The following is a 17036-nucleotide window of genomic DNA, read 5'->3' as shown; positions in this document are numbered from 1 at the left end:
CTCCTTTGGTTGTTTTGTCCTGTGACATTTAAGCCTAATGTTCTAGAGAGTTTTGAGAGTCTGCAGCTCCCAACTCCTCTCAAATATGAGTGTAATTTGTACAGCTCTTTTGAAAATCTCAACCTTGGTGCTTGTTCATCCCAGTAAATGCCATTCTGGAGAGAAAGAGGCAACAAACAGCTTCACAACACTCTATCAAGTGTATGCATATGCTGAGTTTTGTGTGACATTTGCAAGGAGCTGTGCAGGGTGTGGGTTGGACGTGGGGAATAAATCAGCTCCTGTGAGTCCTGAGTGGCCATTTGCTCTTCTCTCCATACTTCATGTGATGCACACTTGACAGCAAACCTAAGTAACCAGCTCCGGGCTGAAACACTGTACTTACACTCTGAGTATCATGAGCACTGAGATCCTGAACACAGATTTAATCCAAACATAGCTCAGACCTGGAATGCAATAGGCTCAAGCATTATGCTTGTAATGTCAAGTTACATCTGGTTTAGGATTCAGGACTTCAGGACTGTGTTGTACTTACATTTGCTTCTCTGATACAGTGTCCAGACATTGCAATATGCACTATAGATGTCAGTGATGGATTATGCTTTTTATTTCCTTTTGGCTGAACCTTTCCATCACCAACCATTTCCTGGGTAAAAGGCATTCAGCTTTGCTCAAGATCCCTACCTCTATTTCAGGGGAGAAGCACATACTGCGTTCTCTTCTGGAGACTCTACTGTGATTCTTTCATGCTGTTGTTTTTCCTTAGTCTGGAATAAAGTCATCTCGGGCTGAAAGTGCATGTTTTGTTCTCTGTGGATGGAAACATAACAGCACCCGATGAATGTTTCCTGATGGGCTTCCTGCGATTGTGAAGGGAATGGTGTCAGAGAACAAAACAGGATACGGTTGCGGTGTTTGTGAATGTAGCCAGGACAATGGTATCAAAGTGAAATAAAAAATAATGAATGGACCTTGGTGCAGCAGTGAGTCAGCGCTCAGAGGAACCCAAAATACTTGTGCCTCTCTAAGCTGCCACCTCCCAGATCTTGCATTCCTGGGAGAACAGCCTTCTTACAGTTTCCAGTGCCTTAGCAGTAGGAACCACCCTGAAATGTTAAGGTGGTGCAGTCTGCACCTATTCCTTCATGTTTTAGAGTCCACCAGATGTCCTTTTCCAAGGCTGTTAAAGGGGAGACACTTAGATGTGACCCTCACTCATGACAAAGTCCCCCTTGTATTTACGGGTTTTGCGCTTTGCTGTTTCCCTTTCTATGATGATTTCTTTATATCAATAAGACTTTCCAAGTGGAAAACAAAAAAACCAAAGTTGTTATATTGCCTCAGTTTCTGGTAGGGATAAAAGTACCACTGATGGTATTGGTGGCAGACCTGATCACAGAATGGCCACTAAAAGCCATTCTCTGGCACAGCATCAAGGAGAGCAGCAGGGCAGTGGGTGCTCTGGGACAAAGCTGAGGTCAGCACAGAATTCTGCATAGCAGAGGACTGCTTTAATTCTTCCAGATACAGTTTTGGCTTGTCAGGAAGCCAGATTCTGAAACCATCTTGCAATTTTCCCTCCATGTGTCTTCAGCAGAAAGGACCATAAAAATGCTACAATAATATTTACTGAAGTGTGTATGTTCACAGTTATATCCATGTGTCTCTGTTTACAAACACATCTGCTCAGAGCTAGTCAATTATTTTGCAAGGGAAGGGAGAAAAGTAACATGAACTACAGCTAGGTGGATTTCAGCTCTGGAAAGCTGTCACCCATGCAGTGTCAAATCATTCGAGTCATTCGTAGTGAGCATGGTCAGCTCTGGAGTGGAGAAGATGTGGGCAGAGAACTGTGGTGATCTAAGCATAGTAAGCTGGCCAAGGGCAGTGCTAATACATGGGAAAGGCTGATTGGTTTTCTGGGAACATGATGTGGCTTGGAAAAGATCCACAGAGATGATTTAGTCCTCCCACCTCAGCAGACAGTGCTAACTCCAGAGTTATGCTGATTTGTTCATGGAGGCAAATCCTTTTGTAGTAAAATTCACTGCCAAAAATGAAACCTGTCTTGACCAATGCCAATGGCAAAGCTTCCAGCCTTTTAACAGGCTTGAAGTTTTACCCCCAAGGTTTAGTACTCACCCTAAATCACCTCATGTGTTTTGGTTGGCAGACCTGAGCAGGAATTCTCCCAAATTTTCTGGTACCAGAAGCCAGAGGCTGTGATTTGTCCCTTGTCTGTTAATGGGCAGACACCTCATCCACTCCTGCACTACTCCCAGTGTGTATCATATAGGCAGGGTGCGAAGCACCGCAGGACGGTAGGCTGGAGATGTGATAATCTCTCAGACATGTCCAGCCTTCTCGCTTCTTATTTCACCATATTACTCTATAGAGGTCAAGGGGACACAGCAGCAATTTGAGCAGGTTCTTTTTTCACTTCCTTTCCTGGTCCTGTGCTCAACACACACAGAACCATCTCCTGGAGACTGCCCACATGTCTAAGGCTGCTCCTAAGCCTTCCTATCATCAGCCCTAATGCAGGAAACTTGCTGGGGATGAGTGCTTGGGACCCACTTATTCCCACTTGATATTCAGCCTATTGAAAACAAATCAGTATGGGCTCTAAGCTGATTGATGCAAAGCTTTGACTGAGAAAAAAGCCTTTGGTTCAGATCCTACAAATATGCACATGAAGTCAAGTGCTCCAGGGCTCTTCTGAAAAGCAAAGTATAGAGCATGGCTTATTTTTTCCTTTTTGAGTCAGGTTTTGGTGATCTTGAGATCAAAATAATAAAACATTCATTTTAGCAACCTTATTTTATCCATTTCATGTATGATTTCATGGAAATGGTGGATGTAAAAATTAAGACAAAAAAAAAAAAAGACATCCTTATAAGAAGTTTTGCAAAATCATCCTGCCCTAATTCTTAGCTGGTTTTGTGTGATCTCTAATTTCAGTCTGTATGCCTATCTTATTCCTGCTTTGTTTCCTCCTAGCACAATTTACTAAGCTGTGGTTCCTAATTTATCTGAATTATGAAGAAATGCTGCTGCTCTCTAAGGCTGCCAAACTAAGCTCCATTGTAGTGCTCCTGATGGAAAGTGAAAGAAAGGCAGGCAGAGCTGCAAAGGAGAGCTTGCATCACAATTTGTCTGGATAGCTGACTTGCTTTGTAGTTCTGAGTAATTCTTCAGTGCAGAGTAAGTACAAAATTAGAGGAGTATGAGATATCATCAAAATAAATGAAAGCCAACATGCAATGTTGTGGCCCTCTTTTCCACACAAAGAAAGCCTCAAATGTACAGAAACTTTGACACAGACAGAAAGGCATGCTGCCTTCCCCTTAATCCTCAGTCCTGAGCTGCAGGGGGGAAAGCAAAACTGCATCTCCTCCCATCCTTCCTCAGGGCAGGGACAGCTCTGAGGCATGGGTGACAGCATTTGGGTTGCCACAACATAAATACTATCAGCTCAGCTGGAAAATACTGTGAGCAGAATAGGCACAGTCAGTCACTGTGCAGTTCTGCAAGCAGATAGAAGAAGTCTAGAGCAAGGAAGTTAGGCAGTGGTAACTCTCAGCCTTCTATTTGCACTACAGCATTATGTTGGGTCTCTGGTGATAGCTGCAGTCTGCAAATCCTCTGCTATAGAGGCAGACCTTAAATCGATTGTGAAGGGCACAAGATTGGATTGTGGTTGTTAGCAATAAAATGCCTATGTTTATAATTTTCCAGGGGGAATTACAGGAGTCCCTGCACCAGTCACATAATATGCTGCAAAGAAGGTGGAATGGCAAGAGCAAACCTCAAAAAAGTACACTGGAAAGATGTGGAATTCAAAAACTAACAGCTCTGGACGAGGCTCAGAGCCGCCAGGGCTTACTGCATGTGTAGAACGGAGCAGCAGACAATGTAGGGAGAAAAAGGGACAGATGGGGGAATACCTCACTAAAGCTTATGCCTGAGATCATGGGCAGAGATGAGAATAATACTCTGCCTTCCTGTCTCCTAATTCCATGCTCAATCCATTCAAATGTGCTGCCCCAAGATCAACCCAGACTCTGTTCCTCTGTACATTTTATATTTGACTCATTTTCTTGTAAGTCCGATGTTATCTCCTTTCTGCTTGTATGAGATGTTGGCAAAAGAAGTGCTGACTTGTAAAACTGCAGTGCCAAAGTCATTTCTGTTCAAGGAGCAGAACCTCTGTGCTAACCTCAAGCCATATGTAAGACTTTTTGCTGTTGGTACCTAATATTGCAGTGCTCTGCATTGCACATCTGGGCTCTGGCAGATGGTGGGTCTGAGTTGGTAGCATTCACTTTACAAAAATATTTCAGGAGTGATTTTCCTACAGGACTAAGAGTGGCGAAACTATATTATTGAAAAAAAAGAAGTAACAAAGTCACCCCTCTAGATGTAGAAGTTCTTTCCATGCACAGCATGATGGTTCAGGTACTCAGCATTTGCTTCTAAGCCAGACTTTGTGGAGGAGGATGAATCTTTGATCTTTAGCGATGCCTTTTAAATGTGGTTATGGCCAGAAAAGTGAATGTAAAGAGCTCAAAGTCAACATTCAGTGTAAATGCACTGAATGCACCTGGAAGGAGTTGTTACTGTAGGCACTGCATCATATCTGGGCTGAAAACGCTGACAAGTGTCACCCCACCAGCTCTTGTTTTCCTGACCTTTCTCACAGAAAGGGAAACCAGGAACCTCTAGTGAGCTATCCTTGGCAGTAAACTTTAGATAAGGTTAAAAACCTGAACTTTTAAGGGCCTTGTCCAAGGCAAACCTTGGGAGGTTAGAGAACGTAAGGACATCCTGGGGCTAGATCTGCTGTTAGTGCATTCATCAGCTCAATCAAGCCTGTGTTGGGGACAGTGAGCAGAACGGGGAGTTGAGTGGTGACAATTCCCATTGCACATCCTCACTGTGTGCATGCCCCTGATTTTTGCCTGAGGGTTGTTCATACAGAACACATTCCTTTCATGCAGAATAAATGCCCCAGAAGTCCCACTCATTAACCCAAGAAAAACCTTTTGCTAACACACAAATGCCATTTGCACATGGCAGTAAAGCCTCAGGATAACTTGCTTGAAGCATTGCCTCTGCCCTGCTGCAGTGCTGTCGGTGTGACCAGCAGAGCAGGCTGCCTTTCCTGAAGCACAGGAACAAAATCACAGCACAAATCACCGTACTGAGGCACTTACATGTGGGACCTGGCTCTAGGTGGCTCACCTAAGAAAACAAAAACCTACAAATTTATCCTTGCACAACTATAAGCTGTTATTACTAATAGCCATTTCACATTTTCATGTCTAGGAGATCCACAAATGTGTGCTAGCTCTGTACAAAGTTGTCTCAGTGCTCACAGCAAAGGGAGCCCATCGTGGTGGGCTGCCTTGCAGAGGCTGAGGCTGTGCTCTGCAGGGGCTGAACTTGCCTATGGCCGTGCTGCAAGCAGCCTAGACGGGGCTTGCCACATTTATGCCAGGAATGTGATTAAAAACTGGAAAAACTGAAGCCGGCCTATTCCCAGAGGCAATATAATGTAACGTATATGCCAGAGTAATACACACAAGACCCCTGTCTCAGACACAGTCTGGCCAGCTCAAGGACACAGCCCAGGAGGCGACAGCATGGGGGGAGCTCTGTGAGCAGTGCCCTGTCTGGTTAGGTTATGTTAGCACCTTTCACACCTCGCTTTGCTCTCCCAGTTGCCCGTCACCAAGCGCTAAGTAACTCTAGATTCCAGTGGGACAGACATTTGCCCTCTGGTATGAAGTTTAACTCTTGATCCCTTCCTCAGCAAGAGCTGAAGTCAAACACTTCCTGATCAGATTAGGTCCTTCAAAACGGAATCTAGCCAAGTAGAGCCTCTGATAGTGACTACAAGGCAGGTTGTGTGCTTTCCCCATCCTGGCAGGGTCAGCTGAGCCTTGTCCTCTTCCAGGAAAATGAGTCCCACTTAGTCCTCCTTTTAGGATGTCAGCTGAGTGGCGCTGTGCTCTAATCCCACAAGTTAAAGGCTACCTGCTGCCTACCACCCCTTTGCTTTTCTCCCAGGTTGTAATGTCCAGATCACAGAAAAGCTGTTTGCAGCAGGGCTGGCAGCATGCCACTTGACTTCCTCGCGTGCAATCAGCAATACTTGTTTGCTATTTGCTTGCTCGACCTGACTGTGAGCAGGTGTTACAAGCCACTATCTCTCATCTGCAGAAGCTCTGTGTGTCATCAGTTCCCTCTGAGCCATGAGTCTGTAGTGTTTGTTGCTGTAACTAACCCAAGGCTTTAGCTCAAATGATCACCCTTTCAGTAACTGCTTGCGCCTGCCACAGTGGCAGTCATCACATTTGAATTTCTTTTCCTCTGTGCCATGAAGTCTTAAAGTGTGTGCATTTTGCAGACTGCAGACACTCAAGCAGCAAAACGCAGAGCTGCTCCATGCAGCTGCTGCCTGCCTGCTGGCTGTCACTGCTGTGCTCACGCCGGGCGCTGTGCAGGCAGGGCCCGGCCACTTGTCTGTCAGGGAAGGTCCTTATCTGAGGAGGCAGACTTTCCATCTGATACCAGACAACTGTGTACTTGCCTTTTGTTAGTTCTGTGTATTGTAAAGATACTGGCTTAATAACTGATCCTAGTCTGGGGCTGTTCTTTGTTTCTTGATATTTTCTTTTCTGATTTTTTTTTTTTTCAGCAGAATCTCTCTTCAGAAGAAAAATGGCTTTAGGTAGAAATAACATTTTCCCAGATATTGCTTCCCTCAAAGGTAGATTTGTGTGTGTTTTTAAACTGGAAATCTCCAAAAGAGAAGAGCTTAAGGGCACCCTGTGAATTCACAGTGGTACAGATGGCTTCCTTGCCTCTCACTACAAGGCTCAGCCCTCACCCAGGATGCACAGCACAGACTAGGAAGGCAGAAGTCAGTCCAGCACCCCACGTATCTGATGCCCGCCTACCCCCTTATAATGCTGGGAGCTCCACATTTTCTAAGCAGAGGCTATGGAAGATGGGTCATCTTGGAACTGTTGTCTGATATCTTGACAGTAAACCAGAGAAGCAGCAAGCTTCTGGAGCCCTACCTCTGGAGGAAAGGCCTGTTCTGATTTAAGAGCTATTACCAGACTGCAGTGTGTCCTTACATCGTTCTACACAGGCAAAGTTTGTATCCTGGAGAAATTCTCCATCTCTTTAAGGACAGAAGGCTGTGATCATGCAGGAACACGCAACATGCAGCATTGGGCAGCATGGGGCAAAAGCTCTCATTGTCGTTTAAGGGCTGTTGCCATTGCAGATGCTCAGTGTGAGAGGTTGCTTACAAAATGCTTGGAGCAAAAACTGAGACTTCAACAGGACTTACATACATACGAGGGCTGTCCTGAATTCAGGCTTAGGCAGGCCCACTGAAACTCAAGGCTCCTCAGGAGTGTTTGGTTTTGTTACGCGAGCTGAGGTCTGTGATAGAAAAGTGCTGATATCTGTAGATGCAGAGCACTGACATGACTCGTTCTAAATGCGTTAATTTCAAGCCGAGAGGGATTCTAATATTTAGCCAGTTGACTACAACTATTGACATTTTTGTGATGATATCACAAGCCCCTTAATATCTGATTTTCACTTTGATTCTTGTGTGATCGGAGGATTTCAGCAGCTGTATGTTTCTAAGTTTTCAGAATTTCTGTTTCCCTCCTCAGTTGTGGAAAAAGTTTGCAAAACTAACCTCAGAAATGACTGTTGTGGGGAAGAAGGCAGAGAACAACAATTTATTATTTTTAAAAGCTCACAATTTGGATCGTGTCCTGTGAATTTGGAGCACTAGAGGTTTAGCAACAGATCAGCTTTGAAAGCAAAGGCAGCATCTGCAAGCTCACATTAACCCACTGCTTCATGTATGTAACAGGTCTTCTCAGTGCTCAGTCCACAGAGCAGGCGACTCTACTGCTGCCTTTGTTTTGGAGGTCTGCTCCATTAACTCACATTAAAGTAACGTGCACTTTTAGTCTGGGAGGTTCCTCCTTCAGTTTCTGGCTTGCCAGCCATAATGGCAGCTGTGCGCTGTGTGGTTAGCTGAGCTCCATTCAAGAACATGCAGACCCTGTCAGATGCACTTGGAATAAGAAGAACTGTGCCAAAGCCTTTATGAACCTGGCGTGCTTCATTTAGAAAACCCAAGCGCATCAAGGCAAGGAAATTGATAGTCAAAACTTTTTGTCAACATTTTGAGTTGCAGCAGGAAAAAAAAAAAAGGATAACAATTTCCTGTTTTTAAGCATTTCTAGAAATGCACATTTGGTAAATCAGCAGTCCTACATTTCCCACAAAATAAACAAAAAGGGTAAAGGATTGCATTTTTTATCCCACCACTAGCACCCACAACTCTGACCTGCACTGACTGCTTCTGCTTCACGGATAGCCTCAAAATATAGACACCACACAAAACCCCTTGGAAGAAGATGCTCAGAAATAATATGCACCTCCAAATGACGCTCCGGATATTTTATGTACTACATATCTATTTTTATGGTTTTGGACCTCAAGTGCAGACAGGAGGGCAGGTGACCACATAAAACACAGGTGAAGCTGCTTCTCAGAGTCTGCTTTCAGTGACCCCTGAGCATGGTGTAGCAACCAGCTGCCACCTTTGCTGTTTGCAGAAGTCAGATAACCTTAATTCTTGCCCCACCCAGCAGCTAGCAAAGGAACCCACTGGTTTTGCATATGGGTTGATGGACCCCAAAGTATCTGATTCAATCTGCAATCCTGACAGGTGGCAATTTCAGACAGAGCTGGGCAGCTGGGGGGCCCTCACAGGTGCTCACCAGCTCAAAGAGAGAATGAGAGTGGGGTTACTGGTTTAGTCACAGCCCTGAGCACTTGTTTTTTCTCTCCTCAGGAGGCCCTGTCGGTGGTGAGCGACGACCAGTCCCTCTTTGACTCCACGTACGGCACTGCCACTCACCTCCCCAAGGCAGACATGACAGCCTCAGGGAACCCTGACTATGGCCAGCCACACAAAATCAACCCTTTGCCTCCTCAGCAGGAGTGGATTAATCAGCCAGTCCGGGTCAATGTTAAAAGAGAATATGACCACATGAATGGATCAAGGTAAGGAAAGACCCTTTCCTCCTCTGCTGAATCTTAAATAAAAGTACGTGTTGTCCATTTGTGCTCTGCAGTTCAACAAACTCAATGTCCATGTAGTCGTGCACCACTACCCCTGGAACCAGAGTGTCTTATCATTCATGGCTTGCAGACCCTTAGCACGCAACTCCACCAGTCTCTCTGAACGTTGTACAGACTGGGATGTGAGACTGCGGGGACAGAGTTCATCCTACAAACACTGTTTTGATTAACACATTTCATCACTTAGTTCAGCATCTCACAAATATGCCATGGTTCAATGGGCTTCCAAAGACAGAGTTTATACTAGTAGTGAAGCTAGTGAAAGCTGCACTAATGGACTGCATGAGCTTCGTTGGAGGGAATTCTCATTGCATCTGCAAGTACGTTTGTGCTTTGCTAGGGCAGAGGGAACAGTAGGAAATTGGAAAGCTATTTGATGAAGATAAGAAGATGAGACTGATGTATTTCATGGCAGTCTAATAGGCGTAACAAAACAAAAGTCATATGTGCATATCTTCTGCATGTGTATATGTGACCACTTGTGAAAATGAGAGCTTAGGATTAGGTTTGAACAGAGAAGTTAACCATCAGTAATACATGGATTATGATATATATTTAGCCATAGAAATGGGAAGCCTACCCCATTCCACTGGTAGTTAGAGCTGGGGAAGGTGGATCATTTCCCCATTCAGCAAAGGAAATATTTTCTTATCAGCTCAGACTGTTTCTTTAAAGAACATTTATAGAAGTAAAAACACTAGGAAAAAAATGGCACCCTCTTGGAGAAAGTCATGAAGACTAAAAATTCTAAGTTATTTCAATTTTAAATATATACAATTTAAAACTAATTCATTTTTAGAATTAGATTTTAGAGCACATTCATTTCTTATTAAATTTTAATTGCAAAGTCACAAAGATCTGTAACATTTATATTATGTTAATATAGTTAAACATTTGAGGGCTTTTCTTCTCTAGCAGCCTACTTTCCTGGTTTCTGAGAACCTAGCAAAGTATAGCTTGAAACAGAAAGCAGCCTCACAGTTTCAGACTTCTATAGTGAGATGATGGTGTTAAAAACTTCAAACAGCAGTATGTTGTTTTTCCTCATCAGTATACAGATGCTGATTTTACTATGAGATAAAGGTCTGTATGTCTGTTGGTGTTTGATGGCGATCATTTGTAGATTGAATTTGATCCTGCCCCAGTTGTACCTTGGTGTCACATCTAGACCTTGGAAGAACTACTGGGATTTTTGCTCAGATTACAAACTGAAATATAGGAAAATGGGCTTTTTTTTTTCTTTTTTCTTTTTCCTGAAAAAATCCATCCCTAGAGTTCACAGGAATTGGGATGGATCTTGACCTCTCCATCCTGTGCAGAGTTGAATTAGTCATGAGAACAGAGGTGGCAGAATCAGTCTCACATATGGCACAGGCAGCACACTCCCACGATCATGTGAGGAAACTCTTTATAGGACTGCATCAGTTGCTCACACCGACAGTAGCAGACCAGCTCTCACAGAGGGTTTCCTCCCTTTATTCCACTGCTGTCTCTCTCTAACAGATTTTGAAGGGCCTAACAAGGAAGAAGTCCTGTCAAATTTGCTGAGCTACCGGAGGCAGCGAATATTTCTGCTTTTCAGATCTTGCAAAAGCCTGCTCTGCATAGATTTGCATGTTGGTGTATTTATATACGTCCAGAAGTCTATGTAACATTTTCCTTGTATGTGTATTGCATGTACTTAGCAGTTAGAGAATCATAGAATCAGTCAAATGCATTGGGCTGTCCTTCCATAGTGGTCTTTGTGCTGTAATTTCCTCTTCTGTTCAGAAAAAAAGGGAAATAATAGTGCTTTGACAGACTGATTCATTAGCAACTGTAAGTGCTCTGATACCCCTAGAGAAAGGCTCTCCAGAAGTGTGTTTATTCTGGGCAAAAAGGAAATCCTATTTTATGGGTTTACTTGAACCTACAAGATTTTTAGGCAGAAACTCAGTGTCCTCAGTCACTCAAAGAAGGGGGAAACAATTTCCCAACCTGTTAGAAAAAAAGAAAGGACTGTTCTGCATGTCAGAAGTCAGCACTGAAATAACTTCCATCCTTGCCTTTTGATAACTTGTTAGCACAGGAGCTCCAACCAATCCAAGAAATGAGAACATTCATCTGATGTATCCATCCTCTCCCATTTTTTGTCTTTCAGGACTAAAAATTTGTCCTTTCCTCTCATGTCCATCACAGTTCATTGTTTCAGGTCAGGCTGCGCCTGTCACTTGTTCCTCTGCCCCATCAGCTGCCTGGCAAAACTGACACACCATCTGAGCAGCAAATACTGATCTCACTACCGATTAACTCAAACAGTGGACTGAATAACAAAGCCTCTTCCCCCTCCCTCCCTCTCTCTCTCTCCCTGTCTTTCTCTCCCTTGTTTTTCAAATACAGTCTCTTGCCGAGTTCCAGCTGCCTCATTAGAGAGAGTAGCCTTTATTGTGTTTCACCTGTACTTGAAGCACAAGCATTTTCTCCTTGTTGAGAGAATGGTTTGTGTACTCTCGGGAGTGAGAGCTGTAGGAAACCTGACAGTGGAGAGAACTGGATGATGGTAATGGTCAGTGTCCAGCTTTTCTTCTTTACCTCAGTGCCCAGAAACAGCTCTGATAGCTGTGAGATATGATGTGATGGGCTGCTTTGGTTTCTAGTGTGGTGGGAAAAGGGCTCTTTGAAGAACCTCTCCCAGTCCATTGTACAGAACCATTCCTTCTAGTGCTAAACAACATGGCAGCCCTGCCCAGGTCTCTACTCCACATCAGGTGTAGAAAGAATTTCCCAGATAGCCGCATCCCATTGTGTATATGGGATGTTCAGGTGGTTGCAGGAATCTGTGCCTTAGATGAGATGATGGGACTTTTGCATTATTGCAAGATTCATAGGTAGAAATATGGTGAATTTGGAGTATTAGCAGACCTGGATGCAGCTCACACCATCAGTCTGTCCTTGCCTCCTTGGATGGTTCCTTGCTCAGCCCAAAGCCCAGCGCTGTGGTTGTGTCTGGCAGTGGTTAGTGTCCAAACATGTATTGCTAGCACTGATCTGTTGCACAGAAGAAATAGAAGTCCAGTTTTTCTTCAGTTTACAGAAAGGTGTTGTGTAAGCCATTCATTCCACTTTGCATTGTTTCAGGGACTGGAAGTGTGGCTTGTGTTCTTTACTCTCTGCTGGATTTGTGTCTTCTGTTTCTTTAGTTTATAGCCCACCAGAGGAAAGCTCTGTCTTCTATGATGTGCATTTACAGCTCCAAATATACCACACCTGGGTTGCCGTTAGGGCCTTTGGTTGCCTTTTTAATATAAAAGCATATTTATATACATTTTTTAAAAGGATGAGAATCTTTCACATTTTAAATGCTGAAGAATAAAGGAAAAGGCTGGGTAAAGTTTAACCCAATTTACAGTCAATGTTAAGAACAGATTTTTCCATATCGTTTACAGCAATTCCAAAAGCAAAGAGTGAACCAAACAACAGATGTTACGAATTCAGCCACTGCGTATCTGCATTTGATGTTACAAAATTTGTATGATCTGCCCATAAAAAATAATATTCACATGTTCCGGATGCCTGCGTAGATGCAGATGAACTCCCCTGTGTAATTCCAACTGATGTTATGAATTTCGCCTAGCTAAAATGCTGTAGTCAGTGCTTTGAAACCGCTTTGAAAGCGCTCTCTTTCTTCAGAATATTAAAATAATGTTAAGGTTCAGGGCTCTCAGAACATTTTTATGCCATTATAATTTTCTCAAAGCAAAACAAAGAGGCCATCAGTGATGTCTTTCGGAATAAAAATGCCCTGTAAATAGCATGTGAGCCCTCTAGTGGGATTCATGGTGCTGTTCCAGTCCCCAGCCAGAGCAGCAGACCGTGCAAATACCTTCTGCTTGTGTTGTACCTGTGAGCTGTAAATACAGACATGTTAGACCCGCACGAGCCTCTGTGTTTTCCCCACACAATTTGAGTTTTGCAAATCGTACATTTTTTCCCATCCTTTCTACAGCCATCTCTTCTTTCTGCAGGCTTTTAGAGCCTCCTTTCCAATGTGAGCCTCCTCTTCAGGCATTCCTTGCTTTGGGCGTGTAAATGAGAGGCAGTATTAAAGCTGAGGTTCGAGGAACTTTGCTTCTGCTCTGAGAGCTCTGTTCCTTGCCTGTGAAAAGAATCAGAAGCAGAATCATGATGTATTTGTTCCTACTTCCTTTAGTGAACAAAAATAAAATTTAATTCCACATTTAAAGTTGAGATGATCAAATGAGGACTTACACATATAAGTGGCATGCTTAATTAAGAGGGAAAAAAAAAAAAAGATATGAAGAGGGAAGGAATGGAAGGATAAGAATAAAAGGATAGAGAGAAGAAGGAAATGTCCCACTGATCACAGCTGAGTCAGTTTCAGGAATCATTAAAACCCCTTATTTTGCTCCTTCAAATGAAAGCCAAAGGTGATTCCTAGACAGAGGTCCTGGGACAGTAATTGCTTTATTTCCAAGTATCTGGAACACAAACTGAAGCAGTACAGAGCAGTTATTAGTCAATGCCAGCCTGGCTGCTTGTCCGTTTTGGCCAGTCTAGCACACACTTTCCCAAAACACCAAGCTCTTGGCATCCCCAGAGACTGCTACTGGAGCTGCTGGAATGAAGAGTCTTTGGGCTGACAGTGGGAATGAGCACTGCTTCATATTCCTTGGACTCAGTCACTGCCATAGTGAATACACTTAGGAGATTTTGTAAAAACAGCCTATATCCCTTTACATTGGTAGATTACAACATTTTCTGCTCCAAACCTGAGCAACTATATCATGTGTAGCCACTTGAAAGCCTGGAGCAGGAATAATCTGTGAATACTCAAGGATTAATCAGGCATCTGAAATCTCACAAACCATTTCAAATAATGAGGAAATTTTTCTATAAATCTAAGCCTGCTTGTGAGTAATGCATGAAGTAAGAAAGGAGTGTATTCCAATGAATACCCCATTCATGGCTCACGGCTGCCTGTTCTCATTTGATACTGTAGTTATTCCCATACTGAATTCTTCTTTGTACTGCCCACAGTTCCACGTACCCTCTGCTGGGACGCTGCTGAGTGCCTCCTGTGAGGGCAGGCTGGGCTGTGCAGCGAGGCACCTCCAGGAGCTGTGGGCACTGGCCAGATAGCGTTCATTTGGTCTCATTTGGATTTAGTAGGAAATGCTGCATTGCAAAGGACACAAAATAAGAATCTTCCTGCTTGCTGTTGTAAAAGATTTCAGTGCTTTTCTTAAGAGAAGGGCAGTTTGATCTCCTGCCTAATAATAAAGTTTTGGTAACGCCATCCCCAGTTAAGTTTGCTTTCTTCTTACTGGGGCTAGTTGTGGATCAGCCATCCTTAAAACTTGTTCTAAAGGAAGGGAGGCATCTGTACATCCACATGGACACAGCCCTGAAAGTGCACGGGTGCATTTAACATTTCTCACGGGATGAGTGGAGTGGTCTTTTCCTGCAGTGTGCTGCTGGGGTAAGCCACTTGTTGGTAAGGACCCCTTAGTCCCTACAACTTTTTTTGAGCTCTCTGCCCTGGATACTTGGTTGTCTGGTTTTGGCTGCTGAGACATACAGAGCAAGCAAAGGATCCGCAGGGCTCTAGCTGCCAAGCCAAGAGAGATGGCTGCATCTACAAAGTGAAAAATGATCACAGAACTGCTGAGGAGATATCTTACAGTGCTGGGGTTATTTTTGCTCCTTTGCTGTCGGCCATCTGAATGTGCACAGAACGCAGCAGAGAGAGTGAAGACAGCCCAGGTCCCTGCTGTCTGTTCATGTGTGTCATTTGGTGCCACCAGAAAACATGTGCACTCCTACACAGATGAGCCTTCTGGAAGATGTACTTATCTGACAGACTGCATGTATCCTATCGCTTCGTATGGATATGATATACGTAACCATCCTAGCATAAATATTGCATATGTAAACCAAAAGGGTTATTTCTGGGGAAATTCAACTAGAGGGGGTGGGGGGAGCATGAGCCCCCTGGAAGGATGGCAGGCAGCAGGGAGCTGTGCCAGCACTGCTAGCACGTGGCAGCGATGCTCGCTGCTTTGCTGAGTCTTCTCAGGACAGCCTGTACCTCAGGAAAGAATAAGAGTCTTTGTGCTGCTTCAGGGCTTTTTCTCTGCCAGTACAGGCAGCGTTTAACACCTGACACAGGGAATTTCAACAGAAAGTTAGGAACGATTGCATTCCCTGTGAAAACCCCGGTGTCCCTGCAGTTGCTCAGACTCTCCTCTGACTGCCACGGGGACATTAAACCTTCAGCAGTTTGCCTCTCCGAAGGCGGATTTTGGTTCCCTGCCTGGAAAAACAGTAGGCGAAATAGTAAAGCCTTAAATTCGAACATGTGTAAGTTATACATCTTATTTCCATTTTGAAGCAACATTCCCTCAGCAAGACATGAGGAAAAAATTACCATCTGCCTTAGAATATCTCGGTGGAGCATTTATCTCCCAGCCATGATAACTGAATTTCAGTAATTTCTTCCCCCAGCCCCCCGTCATTCAGATTAAGAAACAAATTTGTTTAGTGTCCAAACTTGGAAGTCTTGCCAACTGAACTCAGAGGGTGGGATTTGGTGCACTGTCATAGTTGTTACCCTTCAGCAAATGGTTTCCTCCCAAGCCTCTTTCCTCCTGGCGGGGAGGAAGGACGGCTGTGCAATGAAAGCAGCCGGCTGAGCTGCACTGGAGACAGGCTCTGTGCTTGCTTTGTGTAGGTAGAGCTTGCACACTAAGACACTCTTGTAAAGATGAGGGCAATAGTCCTGCCCTTCCCTGGTACATTCTTTAGGGCTGGGATGTTCTGTGTGCATGTGGCTGGCTGCAGACTGGTATTTTAAGTGACCTCTAGAGCTAAAAGCATGAGTTACAACTGCAGCTGGAGAAAAACAAAGTCTGTGCTCCCTATCTGTGGTTTGTAGGCCATAATTCTCCCAAAGCAGGACAGAGAAATCATGGTGCTTGCCAAGGGTCTGTGTGTAGTCCCGGCCTCAGTACAGTGCCACCTGAGTTGCTAAATGTTCCCTTCTCGACGCTCCATCACTTCAGAAGTAAAACCAAGGCCAGAGCCTTTTTCACACACGGTTTCTGTGGTCTGAAGCCCTTGACTCATGCCTAAGGCACCTAAGATTTCTAGATTTCCTATCCAAGCAGGAGACAAGCCTGGGACTGTTCAGGTGCTGAGAGCAGACAAGATCAGTTACATTCAGCTGCACATAAACACGTCTCTTTAGATACCACATTGTAGTATTCTCCTGTGACTACCCTGTCATTTTGGGATGGGTATTTTGTGTCCTTTCTTAACAAAATGGAGGGGCATGTTTCTGTATTTTGGATTTACTCTGCAAAAAAGCCTTATGTCACAGGGTGAAGACTGCCGCCTTTCTGTTGCTTCATGGGCTCACCTCTAGCAGAAATACAGTGTGCAGAGCTGTTTGTAACACAGTCCTGGAGCAAACAGTCCAACAAGGACTCCTAGGGGCATAAAGCTGGAGGACTGCTAAAATGCAGCTAAGGATGCAGGAAGAGTGCAAGGAATGGCTGGAACTAGGACCTGTGCTATTGTCACTTATGCATACTCATTTTTATCCCATACATGAACTTTGGTATTTCAGAGATTTCACACGTGATCTTACAGTTGCCATTGCCTTTGTCTGGAAGTCACTCTTTCTTGCATTCATTTCCTTATCAAAGATCCCTTCTGTGAGGCTTGTGATTTACAGAGCACCTTCTGACACTTATGTGGCCAGCTGGGAATGGCCTCTCCCACATCTACAGAAAAGTCCCTCACTTTTCCCTTCCAGAATACTTGCCATTTCTGTCATTCAAATCTCC

At 44.1% G+C, this 17036-nt stretch overlaps 1 protein-coding gene across 4 annotated transcripts in view; it reads left to right on the top strand.

The window, feature by feature from the left end:
* Window positions 1-17036, top strand: part of FLI1 (Fli-1 proto-oncogene, ETS transcription factor) — a 79496-nt gene that overhangs the window by 37557 nt on the left and 24903 nt on the right. For all 4 annotated transcript variants that reach the window (XM_090123409.1, XM_090123410.1, XM_090123411.1 and 1 more), the window contains one exon: window positions 8900-9111. In XM_090123409.1, the coding sequence (XP_089979535.1) occupies window positions 8900-9111 (212 nt within the window). The remainder of the gene's footprint in view (window positions 1-8899; window positions 9112-17036) is intronic.

Source organism: Phasianus colchicus, chromosome 23, assembly GCF_987193195.1.
Source record: "Phasianus colchicus chromosome 23, bPhaCol1.hap1.1, whole genome shotgun sequence".
Classification (NCBI taxonomy): Eukaryota; Metazoa; Chordata; class Aves; order Galliformes; family Phasianidae; genus Phasianus; species Phasianus colchicus.
Note: the sequence above shows the minus strand (reverse complement) of the source record. Positions and strands in the feature narration are given on the sequence as shown.